This window comes from Rhamphochromis sp. 'chilingali' (assembly GCF_963969265.1).
Source record: "Rhamphochromis sp. 'chilingali' genome assembly, chromosome: 8".
NCBI lineage: Eukaryota > Metazoa > Chordata > Actinopteri > Cichliformes > Cichlidae > Rhamphochromis > Rhamphochromis sp. 'chilingali'.
Genome location: NC_137935.1, coordinates 18,536,889 through 18,560,776, shown reverse-complemented (window position 1 = coordinate 18,560,776; position 23,888 = coordinate 18,536,889). Strand labels below are relative to the sequence as shown.

The window sequence follows — 23,888 nt, the reverse complement described above, 5'->3', positions numbered from 1 at the left end:
TTTCTCTAGCTCTGCACCAGCGGCCAAATGCCCAGCTGCCAGCCTCCGCCTCCAATCCCCCATCCGCCCACATTCTCCCCATCTCTTTTCAGCAGCCCCAGATACATTTGGGGATGCACAAAAACGCATGCACGGATGCTTGCCTCCGCCAGCTTAACTGTATTAACGCACCACACTCACACGTGTATGAGGACATCCAGACAGTGTGTGTGTGTGTGTACACAGCAACTTTGTTTACTATCTCCTTAAAGTAATTTTCCATCTCACCCATCATTAGTAAATATCCAGCTCCAGCAATGGCGACAACACCCAGGGAATGCCAAGGTAAGAGACTGCCGCTGCATCTCTCTCTCTCTCGGCTGGTCTCCTGTGGGTCTTACCTGTAGGCTAACTGCTCTTGTTTATGTAACCCCTGAGCTGAGCAAACTCACACATGATCGCATGCACGCACACAGGCACACACTCGCCGAGCTTGGCATCAAACAGCTGAGTTAAGCTTAGCAGGGCTGTGTGCTGGGGGCGATAGAGGGGCTCCGGTCTGGCCCTGTTCTCAGCAGCAGCATCCTGGCTGCATCAAAGTCTTTACTGTATGATTCTCCGGGCCCAAACAACAGGCTGCTCCGATGCATAACTGGGAATTGGACTAAATAACAACAACAGGAAAAAAAATAAATAACCAAAAGGTTACTTATTAAAATTGTCGGCACAAATTGACTGTCTGGAAGACGTTTTGCTTTGCAGATGTGGATATTGGTGTTGCTGCTAATGAGATATTTTGTCCTGTCCTGCTCGGGACCAGAAGCACAGACTCAGACCTATTGTTTTACTTACGGATTGAAAGCAAAACAAGCAGCTTAGGTTATTAAAAAAAGGTGTCCTGTGTGGGCCTTGGTTGGGTAATACTTTTAGACTGTATCGATTACAGAACACTGACAGGTTCTTATGTTAGCCCTGGAAATGTATCAAGTGGCTAATGAGCAGCTATTAGACCCATTGATTTGCTGATTTCAATTGATAGCTAGCAGGCCAAAGCTGCACGTCAATATTTGCATAACTAATACCCTGCAGCTTAAGGCACCAAAAAAAAAAAAAGAGAGAACTCTATGAGTGAGGAGGACAGAAAAGAAAGACAGAATAAGAGAAATGAAGAGACATACTGAAAGCGAGAAAGCGTGGAAATGAGGATAATGAGAAATGACAAAAATAGATCAGCAACATCCTTTGTGTGAATTTGTTGATTATAAGGCAGCAGACCACCAAATGTGGCGTTACAACAATGACAAAATGTGATGCTGATGCCTGTCTGATGCCTGTGGCGGCCTGGGGTCAACAGGTTAAAAAAAAAAAAAAAAAGGAAAATTGTGACACTCTGAGCCAGATGTCCCGAGTCTGTCCCTGGGGGTGTGTGCGTATATGTATATATGAGTTTGTAAGTGAGCAGGGAGATGTCCACTGACAGAGCAGGTGGCTAAGCTAGTCTAATGTGGTTTCCCATGAGACCACACACACAAAATGCAGTCACTCATATGTTACCCCCCACCACCCCCTTTCAAAAAAAGCCACGTCTTTATAAACCCATGTCCTCCAACAATGCGCCATCCACCACAGTACAAACACAGGCCAAGTGACCCCCTGCGGTGCTCAACTTGTTATCAGTGTTGACCGGTCTCTGGAGTTTTCTGTCCTGTCAGCTCCTGTCACAGTCATCAAGAGCCTGTCACACATCACTAATACTCAGCTGTCTGACTAAAACCACCCTGATAGAAACACTAAGGTGAAACTTAGCAAACCATATATGATTGTTTTCTTTGGATCAAACAGCATCGAATAAAATTTGACCTTGGCATTACATGTGATATGTTTATATGATCTTATGTGATATCTATTTGGCACGAGGAAATGAAGAGCAGCTGGTGACTGAGTGTCTCTCTTTCTCACACACACACACACACTTTGTAGCGTCTCCTGCTGATAGTGATCTCCCACTCTCCAGTCAATAAAGGTCTGAATGATGAATTAAAGACCCAAACAACCTGCTAATGACAGGATGACATGGCAGCCACGCGCCACGCTTGGCTATCTCCTTCCACATCTCCATTCCTCCCTCTATACTCACCCATCTCTCCTCTGCCATTCAACCCCCATTCTGCTCATCTATCCTTTTAACTTCCTTTCCTCAACTGACCCGGCTGTCTATATAATGTACTGTATAATCCTGCTGCTACGATTAATTTTATGTGCTTAGCCTCTTTTGGTGGCCTCTGCCTATAACGAAACAGACAGATTACAGTCTATGTTTCTGTCCATGCATCAATCATGCTGCGATGCGCATTGACTTTAATTATAAGGAATGATGCTGCATCTACCTGTTTGATTCTAGAATTAAGTGAACGCTCATAAAAACCTACACAATGTTTGTTTTTATGTGTGTATGTGATTTTGCCTTCAGAGCTGCCTCCACACCACTACACCACCATTGTGGATACAAGGTAGGATGGCTCCACGACGCTTCTGTTGTTTACACCAAATTCTGACCCTACCATCCAACAAACTCATCAGATCAGGCAACAATTATCATTTTTGCCAAACAACAAACAACTGGAGCTTTAGTTTGATCTTCTCTGACAGGAGCGGCACCCAGCATAGTCCTCTGCTGCTGTAGCGCATCTGCGTCCAGGTTCAATACGTTGTGCATTCAGAGATGCTCTCTTACAGACCTCGCTTGTAACGATATGAGTTATTGGTGCATTTTCTCACAGAGAACTGCTGCTGACTAGATATTTTGTCTTTTACAGACCGCCCTGTGTAAACCTTAGAGATGGTTGTGCATAAAAAGTCCCAGAAGATTGGAGGTTTCTGAAATACTCAGACCAGCTTTGATGCCAACAACCATGCCACATTCACAGTCACTTAAATCACCTCTCTTCCTCACTCTGATGCTCGTTTGAACTTCAGCAGGTAATCTTGGCCATGTCTACATGCCTATATGCATCAAGTTCCTGCCATGTGATTGGCTGATTATATATTTGTGCTAATATCAAACTGGTTATTCAGTGTTTGTACATGTATGTCATGCAATCCCAGTATCATTCAAAACACTATCATAACTAAAAAAAAAAAAAAAAAAAACGCTTTGAGAAAAGTAGAAAGGTGTTAAATTAATGCCCACCCATTAACAATTTTTCTGAGAATTATAATATTAATGAAAAACATCTAACATCTCAATCATAAAATACTTAAATTTAATCTGGCAATTAAACTTTAATCAGAAAACTAGAGGAGAATGTTTTTTTTTTGTTGACATTACACCTTTCCCTCTCAGGGTTGTAACTTTTATTTTGTAAGACAGATTTTCAAAAAGTGTGCTAATATGTTAGCTATTTATCTGAAATACCTAATCAAGTCCTGCAGGTTCCTGCTGACTTGACTATGCAATGCTGGTACAAACAAAGTGCAATAACTAAAACCAGGTGAGTGCTTTTCTCTTGTTGTGAGTGTGCGTGTTAGTGAGGGGGAAAAAAAATAGTGTGAGTGTTAGTCGATGTTCTGAGTCTGGGCAGCATCACAGAATCTCATTAAATAGTGAAGCTTTCACAGGCTGACTGGTGAAATCTTCAAGATCACTGCCACTTTCTCTGCTGTCAGTCCCATATGGGGGGGGGATTGGTGGCATTCCAGTTTATCACAGGACTGGAGCATAGAGCATAGTTTAGCATAGAACAGGGCTGTGCTGCTTGTATGGACTTTGCTATTTTAGGGATATTGTCAGTATAGTGTACAAAAGGATTTCCCAAGAAACTTGGCGATGTAGTTAGTGAGGAAAAATGAATTTAAGACCATACTCGGATGAAAATGCATTCAACAAATACTGTGTCTCTACTGAATACAGAACAGGAGATAGACATGTAAATATAATTACAAATATATATATATATATTTAGAGAGAGAGATGAAGGCCTGTATACTTTAAATATATTTCAAATGTTTTTCATTTCGTACTTTTCAGTAACCGGGAGTAGAATAATTGCCAATCCATCTGTGAGTCTCAAGCGCTTTATTAAGCACAGTGCTGTTTTAGTGTGATTAGAAATACAGAGTCCAGCCCTGCCCTTTACCAGAAATAACAAGGATTTGACTGCATTAACTTGATTTTAAACTAGAATGTGTGTGTGCATGTGTGTGTGTGTCGAAAAAAAGTGCAGCGCTCTCCATTTTTCAATCCCAGGCTGGTCAGCAGCTCTTTTATGAACAACTCTATAATTACAGAAACACCAAGCAACTAATTACTTAATTGGAGCAAGGTCTTTAAAATGAAAGTGATGTAATCAGAATCCTGGAAACAGACTCAAACACTGGTACATGACCACATGCCCACCCCCCCCCACACACACACACACACACACACACACACACACACACACACACACACACACACACACACACACACACACACACACACACACGTGACCTACAGTGTTCTTGACATGTAGCCATCAAGCAAGCAGCTCTTTTCCCTTAGTTGAGTTGTAATGGAGTCTCCCTTTGAGTCTGCTGGCTATAGCTCTGTGTGTGTGTGTGTGTGTGTGTGTGTGTGTGTGTGTGTGTGTGTGTGTGTGTGTGTGTGTGTGTGTGTGTGTCTCAGGGTCCTGTTTGTGTGGTCTGCTACAAACTATATTAGTAAAGGTCATGGCAGTGTGTGTATGTGTGTGAGTGTGTCTGAGTAGCAATTAATTAGGCAAATGTCCTCCTACCTCCTCCTCTCTTGACCTCAGTTGTAGACTAATAACCTTGGCACTGTGAAGAACATTACTCTCCTTTATTCCAGATTATTGGAGGGAATCATGCAAAATAACTAAACAAAAGTGACATTTTCATTTCGAAGTACATCCCAAACCCCTCGCTGTATATGACTCTAATGATCTAAATTAAAGGAAGGAAATGCATGAATAGATTTCTGACTCTAGTGTCTAGTCAATTCGAGATTTCTATAAACAGATACCTGCATATGACCAATTTTAATTTGACTGAAAGCTTTCTCATTTCTCTTTGTAGTCCGAGTAGTATTTACCAATTCGTGTCTCAGTGGGATTTAGGAACATGCAAGCAAATGGTCTCTTAGCTTTTTAAATTTATCTACATTTATATTCAGACATTTAGACACACACTGTGCAACAAGTCTTGGCACAGACAGCAGTTATCTGTTGTGTAGATATCCGCTGGATACACTGTAAACCCCACGAAACTGGCAATAGACAGACACAAAAGCGGTCTGTTGTCCTGATTAAGTCAATCCTAAAATGTTTAATTCCTGTCAGCTATATAGTGTGAGTAAGGGGTTAGAGAGACAATTCCCATGTCTCACCAGTCTAAAGCTGTCCTGATGCTAATGGGGAAAAATGTCGCTAAATAAGCTACAGGAGCAAGACTATCATGAAACCACGCCACCGTGTTTTTCTCATAGTCTTAAAGACCAATAATAATAATAATAATAATAATAATAATGATAATAATAATATGTTCCAAAAACCGTCCTGGTGCATGATTGATTATAGCCAATGGCAACTAAAGGGCTTGTCAAAAAATTATGAAAAAAACTGTTAAAAATTGGAATTTCAAGAGGTCAGTAAAGCTCCTGTTTCAACTGTTTCATTAAAGTATTAAACATAAATGTTGACCTGGCCGGCGACTGCCTGATAGCCACATTAGCTTTCTGCTCAGTTAAGGTAGCAGCTATGGCTAATAATACAATGACAACAAATAATGTAGGAGCTAGGTAGCAAAGCTTATGTATGTAATGTTAATTTAAAAGGAGAACACAATTACCTGGGCCTAAACTATTTGTGTTTCTCTTCAAGTCCCAGACTGAGGCTGAGAAAAGTCTCCCAGCAGCTACAGACAGTACGAACATGGATGCAGATCGATGCAAAGCGCCTTAACCCTGCATTCTATCTGAAGAACACCAGATGGCGCTAGCTGTGGTTACAAAAAGATTTGCTATCATAGAGAAATCTCTGTATGTGTATGTGTGTGTGTGTGTGTGTGTGTGTGTGGGGGTGTGTGTGTGTGTGTGTGTGTGGGGGGGGGGGGGGGGGACAAAAACCTTTCAGCCTTGACCTCTATAAACACTCTCCAGCTGAGTTTATGATCTCAGTCATTGATGGTGTGTTCCTGAATAAGTGGGATTTTCCAAGTTAACACACGGAATTTGAATCTGGAAAGCCCCCTCAACTCGGAAATAAATAAAAGAAAGACAGAAACTGATCAATATTAAAAATGACTCCTGAATTACAAACAGAGCCTTTCCCCTCACTAGCAGCTGCAACCTCCCCAGCAACCGCTGAGTTAACAGTCCAATATGGCGACAGTGTTCGTAAACAGCAGTAAAACTGTAAAACTTATGCTTCCTGCCACTGTTGTGTATTTGTAACTCACAAATTAAGCACTGATCAATCTCTATCAGTGAATGTGTTTGCATGCACACCAAAACAAGTATTATGCTGTATTTCCTGTGATACCTGAATGGCTGCTTAATCACCAAAATAAATCCCGTTTTCCCTCTTTTTTTCTTTTTCGGGAATGGCATCACTCCTTACTTCCAACCTCAGAGTTCAGAGGCATCTGAACATTATTGTAGGTTACGCTGAATATAAAATTTTTGAAAGTCTATTTTGAAAATCTTGGACATACTATGTTTCAAACTGGTAGATTATCAGTGCATGAAACCACACAAGTGTCATTGACTAATGACTTGTCAATCACAAGTTGCTTGACAGTCATTCAGTTTGACAGTCAGACCTGCCCCTCCTCATCACATCCAGGCTTTCACTGCTCATGAGTTTGTGGGTCGATACTGTTTTAATTAAAAAAATTGAAACTATGTTTCAAAATGGAGAATTACTTGTGGTATGCTCATTAATTAACGACTTATAACTGACAAGCTCCTAGCCAATAAGCAAACAATTTTCATAGTAAGACCCGTCTCTCCTCATCACAACTGTTCTTTTTTATTGTTTTAAACCAAGATGGCGACTGTAGTATTGAAAGTTTTATCAAGTTTATTCATCAGTGTATTATTACTAGAGATGGACCGATCCGATATTACGTATCGGTATCGGTCCGATACTGACCTAAATTACTGGATCGGATATCGGAGAAAAATAAAAAATGTAATCCGATCCATTAAATATCACGAAAGCACCTCACAAAACTTGCAACACGCCGTAACTCACCTCAGAACGTTAGCCGGTCGGAGCAGTATGCATCACGTGATAGAGCGGCTGTGGCATGCGGGACCTGTCGGTGGTCTGGATAGCATTTGGAGCTTCGCTAGCAACCCGGCATTTCATCTCCGACAAAGTTATCCCCAAGAGAAGTAAAGCAAGTGTGTAAGTCCATCTCTGAATGTTTGTAAAGCATTCCTGCGTTAAGCTTAACAAGCGACTGCCTCTTCTTGCTGCTACTTCAATCATGAAACTGCTTAATGATCAGTTGATCGGCTTTTCTGTTGCGAGTCCGTCTCTCTTGTTTGTTTTTGGCCCACTTTGCACCAGAAAGAGGAAACCAGCGGCTGAACAACAGCAGCACGTTTAAGCTTGATAAGCTGTTGTTAGAATGTATTTAATATTTCTTTCTACACCAGGATCTTTTTCTACGTAGCTGACGCTGGTAACTGAGCAGGGGCGGATCTAGCAAAGTTTAGCCAGGGGGGCCGATAGGGCATTAACAGGGAAAAGGGGGCACAAAGACATACTTTTCTTTCTTATTCTCATTTAAAATGTCTAGCTTTTAATAAATAATTATCTGACACCCAAAGTTTTAATTTGATGTAAAATGAATAGAAGTCAATTACTGTATATAGTAACTATTAAGTCTAATATATATATACCCTAGTAAGCTATAGTACTTTTTCCTTTGGGAAGGTACCATCTGTGCAGTCTGCAATTTTGTTGAAGAAAGATGTTGAATCTATTTAATATTTCTTGAAAAATAATTGATTTCTGTGCATTTTTTTTCACACTGCATCAAATTAAGGTTGATTACGTTGATTAAGCATCATGAGGTGGAGCGTGAGGGGTGGTTCCCTGTTTTTTATTTATTTATTTTTGTTGTTGCTGGGAGTTGGAACCCTATTAGTTAGGTTGCTTAATATTTATGCTAAGTACTCTTTAAAATACCAGAATAGGGAGGATGGTGTAGGTTTAAGTTTATTAGATTGATCAGTATTGCTGAACTATGAAATATTTTTTTTTGCATACGGGTATAACAGAATAGCTTTAGTGTAGTTGTTGTTTTAAACTTGAGTATGAACTTATACAAAATGCCGCAAGATATTTAAAAAAACAGTTTTGTTGATTAAAAAAACACTATATCGGATTCATATCAGTATCGGCAGATATCCAAATTTATGATATCGGTATCGGTATCGGACATAAAAAAGTGGTATCGTGCCATCTCTAATTATTACATCACTATTTTTCTGACTATGTTGCTTTCTTTGCAGACAAATATATGCTCGCCCTAAAAACACCCATCACTCACACCCACCGGACTGCCACGACTTCATTCCAGGTATTTCAAAAGCACAATTGCTCACACTACATTTATAAAACGAGACAACCACAGCCACATATTACAGCTTCCCTAAACAGAACAAACACGCACACTTAAGTGACCTCTGATGTCAATGACAAACCTTGCAGGAGCCACCAAATGTCCACAGCCACCCAGGATGCCAGCATTTTGACCTGTAGGGTGTGTCTAATCACAGCACCCTGACCACCCTGTTAGACTGTGTGTGATCATGTCCAGACATACACTTGTACGTGTGTGTGCGTGTGTGTATGTGTGTGTGCTGAGAAGTCGTTTTCACATACTAGGAATGTTATTAGTTATGGGGTCAAACTGCTGGTGTAATGCTAACCCAGTGTTCTTATACCTGGGCCAAAATGTTCATATCACTCCTCATTTTTTAATCAACCTGTGTAAAATTACTTTTAATAACCAAAATCATTTGCAGGATCCTGATTAAATATGTGAGTGTTACGCCAGTTTTTAATTTTAATTTAATCAAGAAAGAAGTCCACATTAAGTGTCTTAATTCTCAACAAATTTTCTCAAAGCTGTCATTAATCTAAATGGAAAGGAGAGGAAATCTGGAATAAATATCAAGCCTGGGACTCAATGCAAAGTTGCTGAACGTACATTGGTTTACTGGCAGCGGGTTAATTGATAAGGGTGACCTGAGAAACGATTACCAATCACGGAGGGCAGCAGGGTGCTGTCAATCATCTGTCTGCCTGACCTGAATGAACAGAGGATGGAAGCCTGCATGGTCAATTTCTGTCGTAATCTAGCCTACGGCAGAGACAGCCCGGCCACTATCGAGTCAAACATGTCATTCCACAGATATCCTTATAGAAATGATTAGGTTGTAGGCTCCATAGCTGCGATTTAACAGCCACACTGGGCGACACCAGCATCCGATTACCCTGGGACAACAAGGGGTCAAATGGGGTTAGCAGAATTCGGTATTCACCTCCACACCTCTGCGGCGACCAGCAGCGCTTAGGACAGGTGGGTCACCTAATCACCTTCCTGAGCCACTGCTCAGCGAAAAATGGGGGAGCCAGAGGTAGATGGAGGTGGAAGGGGGGGGAGGGGGAAAAAAAATAAACTTTAAATTTGCAGTGATGAAAAATCAATAAAGCAGTAATTGCTTGGCTTATCACCATGTAATGAAACAAATTGGGAGGAGAAGGAAGGCAAGGAGAGGGCTGGCTTGCTTGCTGCACGCCAGGGCTTTTTTGGCTGCAGAGTGTGGAGCTCAGAGTAGAACGAGAGAAAGAAAGAGAGAAAGAGGGGACGGGTTTGGGCTTCAGTGGGCCAAGGCAAGGAAAAAAGGTCTCTTCGTGATAATTAAATCTTCTCACACTGATTTTCTGCCAAATTTATTTCCCCGGGGACCATAACTCTGATTCAGTGCTTACAAGCCTTGCATAACTAATCATTTCAACGTGGGGGGAACCACAAACCTGAATGAATAGGGAGGAGAGAGGAGCAAATAAAAGAGAGATGGCTGGAGTGAGGCACTGTAGCACTATTCATCTCCAAATCAATCATTATTTAGGCAGGATAAAAAAAAAATTAAAAGTGGAACATTCTTCTGTAGGACAGTGTTTGAAAAAGACCTTTAAAGTGAAGGTGTAATTGATTGTCAATATGCTCTCTTTTTCCACTTTCAATTTGGCGCTATACTGGCAGAAAACATCCTTTAATTCCTGGAACAAATGGAGCCCATGAAGCCAATGAAGTGTCGGTTCAATATTCCTCTGACTGTTCCTGGCATGATTGTGTTGAACATAATAACACAACAAATAAGGCCATTTATCTGAAGTAACGACAGGAGATGAGGCTAACTCCGCTGATCAATACCAAATCGATACAAACCAGATTTTCTTACATCAAAATCACTGAGATGGATCTTCCTTCAGTGCAAAGTGCACAAGAGCAATACAGCGCCTCCCTCGAGTCCTCGGGTAGATCATATAGCCGGTGGAAAGAACACAGGTTAAAAAAAAATTACAAATAAAGTATGATGTCTACTCTGAGGGAGAATGCTAGGAACTATAATTATAGCCTGGCAAAATTCCTCCTATCGGATCCTTATGTTTTAGTTAATACGATAAGATCACGGACACCAGATCACTCGTGTTTACCAGCAGTTGAATTTCACCGCTTGTCCTTCAAGTGACGCTGCTCGGCGAGGTAGCGTGGCACGCCACACCACACCGCGGCACCGGTAATTAAAACATTTAAAGCAGAGGCAGCCCCCCATGCACCGAGGGTGTGATATGGGGGTCACGCGCCTGTAGATTCTAATTTGCGCGCCATTTGTATTCATGACAGGCACGTGCTAAATATTTAACAGCAGCCTGGCAGGAGTTTTGTATTGTTAGGCTTTCCAGGTCAAATAATTTGATTTCAAGGCAGATTACATTAAGCGTCAATGTCCAAGCCACCACTCTCACTTGCCTCTCATTTCCTGTCTTTTATTACAGCCGAGATAGGCCAGAACTGAAGGGATATGGCTTTGGATTATACAAGAGCTTGTTATCCATGGATTAGTTATTATTTTCAATTAGAAAAAGGGATCACATCATTTATTATGGACACCCACACCAGTGCTGCATGAAGAGGTTTGCATGCAGAGTTGAAATTTTAGCTGACTGCCAAATTGTTTAGTACGGTATGTAATCATACCTAAAAAGAGAGATATTATATCAGACAAATTACAGACAAATTATATTCACCCTTAATGATTCGGTTATATTGATTGTCCTTGACTGAGGTATCCTTCAGTTAGAAAGGCTGTTTATTCTCATTCACTCTTTTTTTCTATATGTAGAACAAGTAAGACAGGAAACCAAATCCAGACATTTTCTGTTTCAACCGAGGCCCTGTGGTGATTGACAACAGAGCTAGTTAAATGGTGATGAGGCGTTAATGGATGCTGGGTCGAGGGAGGGTTGGGGCTGGAGCGGGGGGGCCGTGGTTGAATATTTAATGGTCATATAATTCCTGAACGCAGACACACTCACAGACAGGTACACACCCAACTTGTGACCTGTCCTACACACAGCGTAATTAGGGAAACAGTCCTTTCGTTTAACTGCCAAAAGAGCAAACGGTAGGTATATATTCCCCTAATGATATGGGTTAAAGAGCTATTATACGTCTCATTAAAATATATGATCTCCCAATCTGGTGGTGGATTGAGGTAATGGGGAAAGTGCAGGTTCGGGGCTAAAATACCATCTGCAGGCTATAGGCTAGTGTCCAATCCACAATTACATAAATGTTGAAGAATGGCTGCACGAATGAAAAAATGTTTCTATCAGAGCTTGATAAAAGACACGCACGACCCAGATTTCACGAGACAATAGTGTTGAAAGTGCGCTGTTTTTGGAGGCTTTTCAAACAGCATGTCAGTCTGAATGAATTAATCGGAGTCACTGAGAATTTGACACAAATTTTAATGTCAGCTAGTCAATGTGTTACCTCTTTTTTTTGGTTACACAAAAGCAAGAGCTGACATAACATCTTAATTAAACCTAATGAGGCTTGGTATAATGAAAAACATTACTGCAATGGAGGCTTTCTCATTATGTTTTAAGCACACCATCAAAGTTCAGCATACACCTGCAGAGACCATGCCTGAAACTGAACAGTTTATGCTGTTTAGCAGAAACTACGCAGATTTAAACAGAGATATGTATTTGAAATAAACTATAAATACAGTACTGCGCAAAGGTCTTTAGCGATCCCTCGTTTCTTTATATTTTGCCAGGAAAATGAAAAATCCGGGCAGAAAACGAACTGAAACATGAAAACATACATGGAAATGCATGTAATGCATAAACAGAGCTTGTACATTATTTGGTAAGACCACCTTTATTCTTCAACATAGCCTGAACTCTCTTACGTAAGCTTTTTTGCAATTTTTGGAAGGTCATTCAAACCTCTTCTTTGGCTGTGGTTCTCTGTCAGCACGATCTCACACTGCTTCAGTAACGCTGAGGTCTGGGCACTGAGGAGACCAATCCATGTCTGATAGAGTTGTGTTGTGTGTTTCTATCCAGGCATGCTTTTACTGCAATGGCAGCGTGTTTGGGATCACTGTCATGCTAAAATACTTAACAGATAGTACTGCATGGTGGTTCAAAACCTGATGGTACTTCCATCAATACTGACTAGCTCCCCAATAGCACTGGCTAAAATGACGCCCCAAACCATCAGCCTTCACCATGTTTTACTCCCGACTACAATTTGAACCAAAAATTTCTAATTCGGATTCATTTCACCGCAAGACCTGTTGCCACTGACTTTCAACTTGTCATACCTCAAACATCTCTTCCTCTTTCCTTTCCTTAAGCTTACCTACCTGTCAGCAACCCTTCTACTAGTAACAAAATCCCTAAACCATTTAAAAACTGGTTGTTAGCCCTTAATATCTGCAGATCCCTTAGAAAATAATTCAGTATGATAACAGGGACACCTCAAAATCAACTTTATATTTTATATTTCTTTTAATAATAAATCAGGGATATTTATATATTAGAGCTATTTATATACAGAGGTATTATATAATATACCATTTTATTTAATATTTCTACTTTAGCTTGTTTGCCTTACTGTCTTGGAGCAACTGTGACTACATCATTTCCTCTGGGATTAATAAAGTTCTCTGATTCTGTTATGTTGTTCATCCCTTGAGTTAGGCGTTGTTTTATGTATGAATGATTGCTAGTTGAATCTTAAGTGCCATCACAACAACAACAAAAAAAAAAAAAACACAGAAAAATCTTCTTCTGAAAAAGGCCAGGTATAAGGACCAAACTGAAAATGAATAAAAAAGCAACAAATGTACAAAGACAAACTTTGAAAGGCCTCTAGAAAGCCTGGAGAACTGCTGCTCAAGACCATTTTTAAAAAATTACAGGAAAGTCTGGCTCCTTCGAAAAAAACTATAAAGAAATGAGGGGTGGCACAAGACGCTTGCAGAGTGCTGTAAATAAATAGACTGACTGGCTGAAAATCCATCTCTCTCTATTTTGGTAATAATTTATTATATTGTCTTCATGGGTACCAGCGAAATTCTCATAGTTTTCTGTGGCACATAAAATAAACTATACTTGGGTTTTAGAGTATTATTATTATTATTATTATTATTATTATTATTAATGGGAATATGATTTAAAATTGACATATTCAAAAAATAATTTAAATATGGAAATCATAATAACTATATTTTACACTTCTGCACATTTGATTTTATCTCATTTGATCTACCCGTGAACATTGGTATGAATGAATTACTAGATACAGTTTTGTCAGTGTTGTTTGTAGTGAAAGACATTTCCAGTAAATTACAACAGGCACACAGCAGTGTATCAGGTACAGCAGGTGTAAAGACCTCACGGGAAGACGGACAAGTTTGGAAAAGATTCATAATGGCTGTAATTTAACATACTGTCCAGCCGGACATTAGTTCTACTACACACGCTGACTCTGGTTATAGAAGTGCCAGCTGATAGTACAGTCCACACACACACGCATATGTACACACAAACACACCGAACAGTCAGTCCATCTTATTATAGCTGGACTCACCACGTTAGCTAAAAGCCCCCTGGGCAAACAAACAGCATCTCTCAGCTTTAATAGCCTAAACAAGGCATGCAACTAACAAAGGAATCATCCACCCCTCTCATTCTCACACCCTTTCATATCATATGTTTCCTTTTTCAACCGCTAGCATCATCTGGCTGCCCTTAACCAGAGAGCCAAACACTCCTTTTAAGTGGAAACTACTTTGTTAACTGATGACCACAGGGCCAGTTATTGATCCTCTCCTTCCTCTCTGTCAGTAAACCCTGCTGATAAAAACCCCTCTCTTCTCTCAGGGCTCCGCAGTATGCAGCCACAGTTCGCTACAATAATAGCTTGCATATCATAGCATCCACATGAATCAGATCTCGATGGTTTCGATTAGGGCTAAACTAACTCAAACACATTGCCAGTCTAGGACGTGAATCTATTTATGAACGAGGAGTGTAGGTGGTAGTGTTCTTCACTTCTCCCCTCCATTCTGTTTAAACGGTTTTCTCATTTCAGTTGACTTAGCGGTTCAAGTGTAAACTTTCTAGTTGTGTTGACCTCTGAGAGCCCCTGCAGGGAATCAGGAGAACTTTGGTGATCTGCTGTTTAGCAGCATCAGTTGCCCACCTCCATTTTTCAATGTGCTGGAAGGAAAGGCAGAAAAGGATGGAGCTAGCCGACGCCGCTTGTGCATACGTGCTTGTGTGTATTTGTGACGGCGGCTCCTATTGGTGCAGAGACAAGAGCGAGTCGTCAGGGCCACTTTGTCGTGACTCTGATCTCACTTCTTGTGTCCCTGTGCAGGGGGAAACGAATAAAATGAGCATCCTCCAAGGCAGTGCCTGTTCAGTATGCTGTACTGCACCGCTCCACTACAGTCGAGCACAACACCTTTTTTTTGGAGTTGGAGTGAAGGTAGAGGGAGCTTTGAGCAAAGGGGAGAACGAGTCAACTGATTCTAAAAAGAGGCAACGGTGCAGTGTGAACTTTGCTTAAGAAAGCTATTTGACTGGGAGCCTTGATCTGTTGCCCCAAGCAAGACACTTAGTCACCACTTTGGCAATGCATCCACACAGAGATGTGAAAAAACAGAGAAAGAAAGACACAGAAAGAGAGCTGGAGGTGCAGGTGATGCAAGGAAAGGAAAGGAAAGGAAAGGTAGAGACAGTGCACTAGACCAGAAAAAAAAAAGAGTAATATGAACATGAAAAAAGAGACGCTGAATAAAACAAACAAACAAACAAAAACAAAAAAAGGACAAAAACATTGTGCAATACAGAGGAGGAAGGAATCAATTCCTCCCACTACTGGGCGACTAAAGTAAGAGTGCAGGGCTAATTAGTTTCTGATGGCTGGACTTTCATTTGGCTAAAAGGTCAGCTAACTTTAAAGGTCACACTGCCATGCATCCTTGACGTAAACAAAAAAAATTATACCAGAAGAAAAGTGGGAGAGTCCAGAAATATAAAACATCAGAAAAAAGAAATGACACGACTACACAAGTCTGTGTGTGCATGTACACATAAAAACAAACACAGTTTGTTGATAACATTTGATATTCTCATTTATATCGTGCTGGTCAGAAAGGACTTTATTAGTGTTAGCACATCCACTGCAAATTACTCTTGACTTAATTTGAATGTGTATTGAGATAATGTGTGGGTCTGCGAATGTGTGTGTGTCTGCTTGTCCTTTGCTGGTGGTAGTGGGGGATTCGGGATAGATTTATTGCCTGCAATGCTGTGTGTATTTCTACTTTTCTACCAGCGTTTTCATGTAAATTACAGCTGTCCTAATAAAAACTAATCAGCATCTCAGAATCCATGTTTTGCAAAGTATAGATGGCGTGTGAAAGCATAAGACGGGTTGCTGATCTGTTAATGTAAACACATTAGATGAGTAACACTGTAAAATCCCCAATGCTGCCAAGCGCGGAGGGATTTCTTGCTATAAGAATGAGCACTATATTTCCTGCTCTTTCACTTCATAGCATTTCAAGTGTTTGCTTTTTTTACGTGCCACTAAGCTTTACAAAATATGTCTGAACACACATGCAACAATTTTGCCTTTTTGTTGTTTACCAGTTACACCTGATCCTGCTGATTTTAGACAAACGTGTAGAAACTGAAGTTGAGCAACAGATGTCTTACTGCCCACAATTTTGTCTGTTTTTCGTTTCATGTTTACCACTCCTCAAAATTAATATTGATGGCTCTTAATAGAGAACAAAATATGAACAAAGATTACTAGTAATATAATTAGAATGAACTATTTTATTATTTCCGCTGCTCAATCTTGCCGACGTCTCTAATTTTGCAGTTTTGCTATAGTTAATGGTTCAGGCTTTGATTTTTTTTCTATTTTTCTTTGCCTTGCCAAATTAAAACTGCTTTGGTATTGGTGCCGACATTAACGTGAACACAAAAACACAACAAACTCTTTTCACTCACCTTCTTCTAGCTTTTTCCGGGCCTCCTCCTCTCTTTTGGCAACTTTGGCCTTCAGGACTTCATCAGTCTTAGCTGAAAGGAAAGAAGTATATCATTTTAATAATCAATTAAACAATTAATAATAATATTAAAGGTATATGATCATTTTGTGTCCTGTAAAAAAATAGAAATAAATTCAGTCCAAACCCATTCTTTCAAATAAATCTGAGCCCCTCTAAAATAAATACATCTCTTTGTGGCCCTTTTTCTGTATTTTGAAACAAACGTGCTCATCGGAGAGGAAATGCAGGCAATTTTCACAGAATTCGTCACTGAATAAACAGTATGCCTGGAAATACACAAAATATGAATGATGCCTTATCCTCCTCTCCATATCAGGCAGCACCCCTTCACTGCTTTCCCTTTATGCTGCTGTAAAAGTCAGCATTTCTTCCTGAGAGGTGTTTATCGTCTTGGCATAATGAAAAGCTTAAGAGAAAGTGAGGCAGCGGGAGTAAACACTCGTCAGGGCATTTTACGCATGTCTCATCATGAATCGTGTTGTCTCCACTCCCTTTTCCGCCACCTTTTCCCCCTGAATAATCAAGATGTTAAGCCACATTAAAGAATATAATGCCGTGTATGGCAGGACTATCAATACTGCCTCTAAATTAATTACATTTCCGTTGCGGCGCATCATTTATTTTGCAGCGTTAGGGCCTCAGCGGAGCCATTCGCCTTTATTGCTATCTCACTTGGTTGATGAGTGAGCTATGTAAAATTGAGTCTCCAATATCATTACACTTAATGAGTTTAAACTTTGAGGGAAAAAAAAGGGAAAAAAAGAGGCAGAGAAACAGAAGAAGAGAGTGAGCCGACGAGAACTGAAGGGGGAGGAAGAGAATGAGAGCGCTGCACTGTTTTTGGGGAAGTTAATACAATATAAGAGTGGGTGTAAGTGTTTGTGAGCGCTTACAGCATGTTTGTGTCAGGGCACAGCTGTGGGTGTCCAAATGTGGTTTATTGTACCGCTCGAGGTGTCTGCATATGCATGTGTGCTCAGCGCACGCTTCTCATTTTGTGCCTGACTTTGTGTATTAGTTAGACTGCAAGTAAATATGTTACATAAAAATACAATACATAGGCCCGTGTACGTGTCTGTGTGTGTTTGGATGCAGGAGGCCATGGGTTGTGCCAGTCTCTCTGTGACTGCGCTGCTGTTTTTGTTCAGTAATTGGCGTAGACAAAGAACCCGTCACACTGCTGTTACGGCTGGTTAAGTCTGGAGGTTCCGCATCTTTACTAACAATGACTCTACATGGATGACTGAACCCTCCACTACCTCCCTCAGCTATGGTGGGTGCATGTATGTGTATGCGCATGGGAGCAAGCCTAACCAAATCAACAGCAGCCAATCTATTTCTCTTAGCAAACACAGTCATAATTTAGTAAGTTTGTGTCTGTGTGAATGTGCCAAATGAAAAAAGCAGAGAGGGGAAAAAAGACGATCTGCACCATCCTTCACAAGTTTTCTTGCCTGTGTGTGTGTGTTTTTGTATGTGTGTGTGAACTCCTCTGTGTTCTTCAGTTCACTCTTTGCTCGGGGCTACCAAGAGGCAGGTAGGAGACAGAGCGGTATTGGTGGTGTGATGGAGTGGAAGGGAGACGGGGAGAAAGAGGAGGGAAAAAAGGGAGAGGGAGATCGGCAGATATACGGGGGCCATGTGCGATAAAGGAGGAACTAAAACAGCACGGGAAACAGACAAACAAGCAAAAATAAGAGGCAAAGCTTCGCCTCTGTGCACACAAACGTGTACACAAAACAACAGGAGTGATTTGTCGCCTCTTTTTCTTTGCATGTTTATCCTCCACCTCTATCCCTTCATCCCTCCCCCAACAGGTTCTCTTATCCTCTTGCTCGCTTCTCTCCTTCTGTTTTGCCCTATCCCACCCCTCCTCGTTTTTAATGCTTTCTCTTCCTTCTCTTGCTCATCTCTCCAGTACACTGCGCCTGGGGGCGATAGCAGAAAATCAAACTGTTTATCCATCTCTCATCAGTGCACTGCCTCACGGGGCTCCTGCCCCCTCAAAACAATGAAAGTAGGCCTGAGCGCTGAGCCAGGGATATGATTTAATTACATCAATAAGTAGCTCTGCTTTAAAAAAAAAAGATTAACTACAGAAAAATACATTAAAGCAACATACTTTGCTGCACTAGCATGAAAAGCCTGTTAACATTACAGGTGCAAAATGCATGTAAAATGAATTAACAGCAACAACGCACATAGGCGCATCTGCGCGTAGACGTTGCTTATTGGAAGTATCTTTCTCGGCAACTTAGCGGCTCCAGTTCATTGTCGGATAATTCTGTGATGGACTTTTATTAAAGCAGGTAATAAACGGCCGGCTGTTGGGAAAGGAGAGGCCTTTCACTTCATTTAGACTTCGTTCAGTCTTGGCTGCAGGGGTGGAGGGAAAGAGGAGGGAAGGCAGCGGGAAGGGGCGGAGAGTGTCAGTGAAATCGCATTGTGATTATGAGTGTAATTGCAGCTCAGGGGCCCAGGGGCTATGTAGCTGTGATGGCGCTGGAAGATGTTTTATGCGCGGCAACAGAAAGGAAGAAAGTGTGAAAGAGAGAAGGCAGGAGAGTGGGAGGTAGATGGAGGATGCCAGGATGGATCTTTTTTTTCTTTTTCTTTTTTAAACCCTCTTCTATCTCTTTCCTCCTCCCTACTTTTTCTCTTTCTTCTCTTCCTCCCCCAACATTTTCCTTCACTCCTCTCTTTACTATTCTCTTCTTTTCTCCCCTCTTCTGTTCTCCTCCCTTGGCAGGATTAGCTGGGTCTCGTTAGAGGGGAAATGTAATAATGCTCCCACCAGGTGGAATCGGGCCTGCTCCATTATCAGCCGGGAGATGGATGGGCCGTGTAGGGCCGGCGGGGGCCAAGCGCGCACGCAATTTAGATTCAATAAACTGGCAAAGCAAGACCCCCAATCTGATTTATCTCTTACACGCCGCCAATGCTTGCTGCTACGATGCTGATTCCCTATTACCGCTCAGAGAAGGACTATTCATTGGATGTAAGGCACGGCAGTCAGAGAGGCTTGTCGGGCCCCCGGGACGGCAGCAAAACAGATACAGCAGAGGGTTAATACGTTTACACACAGATAAGCAATTAAATCTAAGGCTGAGGTGAGTTATAGAGTTATTAAGGAGGGATGTGGAGTGGAGAGGGTGGAGGTGGTGGTTATTCAACGCAAGAGTATGCTAGCTTGGGCCTTAGGCCGCATGCAGTAAGTGAGCATTAAAAGTGAGAAAGGCTAGCATATTATAGAGTTCGTGGGGTGAAGGAACAACAAAAGAGCAGCAGTCTGCCCACATTGTTCGATAAACTCAATACAACACTTACAAACTAGCGTGCAGAAGACAGAGTTCATAACTCTGCTCAGACTGGGTATTTGTGCAAGTTTATGAGTGAGTTTATGTATGCAAGTGCATGTCTTCAAGTGTAAGTGGAAATGTGTTGGTGGAATAGGCATATTCATATCCACTGTGTACCTGGCTGCGAGTATGCAGAGCATCACATTTGACTGTCTGTGTTTGTGTGTGTGAGAGAGAGAATGTGTGTGCAAACGCTGTAGTGGTGTTTCAGTGTTGGAAGTGGTGGGTGTCATTCTGTCCAGCCGCCAATCAAAGTGAATCTGAATGTCAGCAGGAGAGGGGGCGTGATAAATCAGCCTCACACCCAACGACAAACAGAATATTAGAGGCAGCGCGGCGCCATTGGAAAAACGTCCCTTCCAATCAGCCCAGCACTTTACAGTGAAGCTCGGCAGCTGGGCCTCCAACCAACACAGCACACCGAAGAGACAGCTAAGACAATAAATAAATAAATAATACACAGACAGGCTGGAGGACAGGCAGACAGACACGTTGACACACTGACGGATAACTGCACTGACAGGCAGAAAGGCGAGAATAAGAAACTTAAGAAAACAATGGGGATGGCAAACAGACATGTGGCATACCGGCAGATGCATAACAGGCCGGGCAGGCACAAAGACAAGACAGACGGACAGACCGACATGCTAATCAGTGGAGAACATTATACTGTCACATTTAAAAATAAAAAGCATTAGGACCATTTTATCATTAAATCTGTAACAGCTTGGAAAACCCAAATAGCTGTGTAGTTAATGTAGCTTGTTACAAAGTCAGATCACCATTTGATGATGAAGAAATATTCTGGAGGCTTTGGAGGAGTAATTCAAACACCACAAAAAAGAGACAATATTTCAGTTTAATACCAAAGCCTCACTGGGCTGACATTTCACAAAATGCAAGAGAGAGAACTTTGGAACTTTTCTCTAACTGTTAAAAAAATATGAATTCAGGAAATACTAAGAAAAAGCCGGTAACACATGACACATGAGGACGAAGGAAAAAACAGACTTTGGCTATCTACGAGACATCTATCTGAGGGAGTAATGTGATTATGCACTGCAGGTTTGGAGGTGAGAGTGATCATGGGAAGACGCAATATCCCGAGCGACCACTAGGTGGCACAGTCCGCAGTCAACACAGGCAGAATGCTTTATCCAGGCCTGGATTTTATGTGCATGTCTGCAGGTGCCTGTGGGTCTATCAAAACCAGCTCACTTAGACCTCATAGCTGTAAACTGTAATTTGATACTACATGAGATGAAACGATACTACATAAAGTCATTTAAATATTTAACACCAGAACGCGTGAAATTATACAAGGGGGAGGCTTTATTATGGCAACAGATAATTTTTGGTATTTGGGCCTTGAAAAAGGCCTTCAGGTCACAATAACGTGAACAAAATCGTAATCAATTCACAAAATTCCTGTTTATGAATGAGTGCGACTCAATCAGATGTCTCTAAAAGCCATTCGAGAACAAATCTTGTAGGCACTGAACTTCGATGATCCTTATCACAAGCTTCTCTTAGCTTCTCTCGTCAATCTGAATTAATGATGCACATGAAATATTTACAAACTAAACAATTAGACAACGATATCTTACAAAAAAATCAATGAATTATTCATCTGCAGTCGTCTGAAAAGCTTTTTTTTATTTTGCTGCTATATCGTGATGCTGGGGGGGATGCATCAATTAGGTCTTCTGTTCCTGTGGTGTAATGGATGCTTCAGTGAAGAGTTATTGTCTAAATGACAGAGCCAGATGTAAGATGCCGGTTCTGTAATGCTGCCATGTTGTTGTGACAGATTGACATGCTGATCTCTACACTATGAAGTCATAAGGACTATTTGGATCCTTCATCTCAGTATGTGAAGAATTTTGACTTTCCCTACTTTTCAGTGTCAGACTCAACACCCAAAACTCTCCTCCTCCTCCTCTTCTCAACATTTGTTCTTTCATTTTTTAAAAACAGCCTCTTAACTCCAGACACCTGGGCTCCATGTTTGTATTTTCATTTCAGTGATCACGCTGAGATTGCATCTGTCAAACTCAGAGGAAAGGAATTAAGAGGAGTTTTAGCTAAAGGAAAAACTCTGGATCGAATTTATATCTTTGCATACTGAGAACAAAAGCTCGAGGGAACTGATATATGCAGTAAATCTCAAAACAAAAAGTCCAACATCTTCCTTTTCACAGCCTATTTCCCAAGATAGAGCGTACCCAGGCCAAAACTTTGATCTTTCACACTGCAACCCTTTGTCCACATCACATAGGAACGATTTATTTCAAAGCTGAAATGATTAAAAACAACGATTTTCATCACAAATAAATTACATGGAGTAATTTCTAATGTAAAAATGCCAGAAATGACATAATGATGTTGGTACTTACTGGTTTTGAACCATTTTCTAGTCAAAACAAGATGAGAGTACGTGTATGTGTGTTAAAAACAATACCTCAAGTAGAGCAGGGCGATATGACCAAAAATATTTATCACGATATACATTTGAAAATTTGCGATAACGATATAACTGACGATATAATTGACACTAGACAAAATGCTTTACAACTCCACAACTTTATTAGTGGAAAAAAAACCATCAATGTATTTTCACTTAAACAAGCAGCTGTTTTTATGTGCATTAAAGTTATATAAAAATTTAACAGTACAAATGCAAATTCCTTGTTGTCAGTTAAACCAAAAGGCATTTCCAGTGGAAATTGGCCGACATATCCTCAGCATAACCCTGTATAATATCCACAAAACTTAGAAAAAGGTTATACACACACAATATGGTAATATTATGTTGAAGCACAGTACGTATCACTCCGCGAGGCTCCTGCCTACGATAGCCGTAATGCTCCGACAATCCATCAAGCGGTGCGGCTTCGTAGCTTAGCAAAGTCGTACTAAAACGTCTGACAGATTTTCGAGCGCTGCGTACGACATAAAATCGTTTCGAGGTCAGTAAACACAACCAGAATTCATACATAAGGCACACGGGATTATAAGGGGCACTGTCGATTTTAAGAAAAATCAAAGGATTGATTTTAAATGCGTCGTATTTTCCAAAAAACACGGTAATAACGACGGCCTGCTAGCATGCTCTACCAAAAATAATGCTTTGTTGTGTATCTGATGGACGAAAGCTAAACCAGTTCCACACCACTAAAGTTGCAGCATTTTTACAAACCAGTTCTGGTTCATCCGTTTCATTCAGTGATCCGCTTTCACTCTTCTCATTCTCCGTCGCCAGCACGCCTTTTCCTCCATGTGCATATGAAAACAAAGGCACTGCGCATGCGTTTTTTACCCATATTCTATCGCGATATTTCATTTTCTTATCATTGCCCAACATTATACCGGTATTACCGTGAACGGTATGATATGGCCCAGCCCTAACCAAAAGTCACCCCAAAAGTTCTGCAATGTCAACACTCATAATGTGGTTGAATTTTTCATTTATTGACTAATAAATTAAAATTTGCCTATGCTGACAGATCAGTATACATCAGTGGGGCTTTAACTCCAACAGATCCAGAAACCACAGGATTAAAATAAATGTAATAACACTGCTATTTATCTATGTTATGTGGACTTTATCACAGCTCAGTGTCAGAGCATCGTCTTCCTGAGCAGCAAATAACAGATGACAGTTGCTGTTATGGAGCCATGTGTAGCTTCAGATCTTGAATATATTGTTTAGCATTAATGATGCCTTCACAAATGTGCAAGCTACACAAAGTGTGGACTACTGCACCCCCTTATTATCACTGATGTGTTGGTTTTAACTGTGGGATTTTTGCTTTCTGCTTTAGCCTCCAAGATGCAATGTGCATCCAGCTATTTGTTTC

At 41.0% G+C, this 23,888-nt stretch overlaps 1 protein-coding gene across 1 annotated transcript in view; it reads right to left on the bottom strand.

Moving 5' to 3' along the window:
- rsrc1 (arginine/serine-rich coiled-coil 1) overlaps positions 1 to 23,888 on the bottom strand; it is a 124,620-nt gene that overhangs the window by 9,283 nt on the left and 91,449 nt on the right. Inside the window, exon 7 of the mRNA XM_080890109.1 lies at positions 16,608 to 16,679. Within this exon, the coding sequence (XP_080746235.1) occupies positions 16,608 to 16,679 (72 nt within the window). The remainder of the gene's footprint in view (positions 1 to 16,607; positions 16,680 to 23,888) is intronic.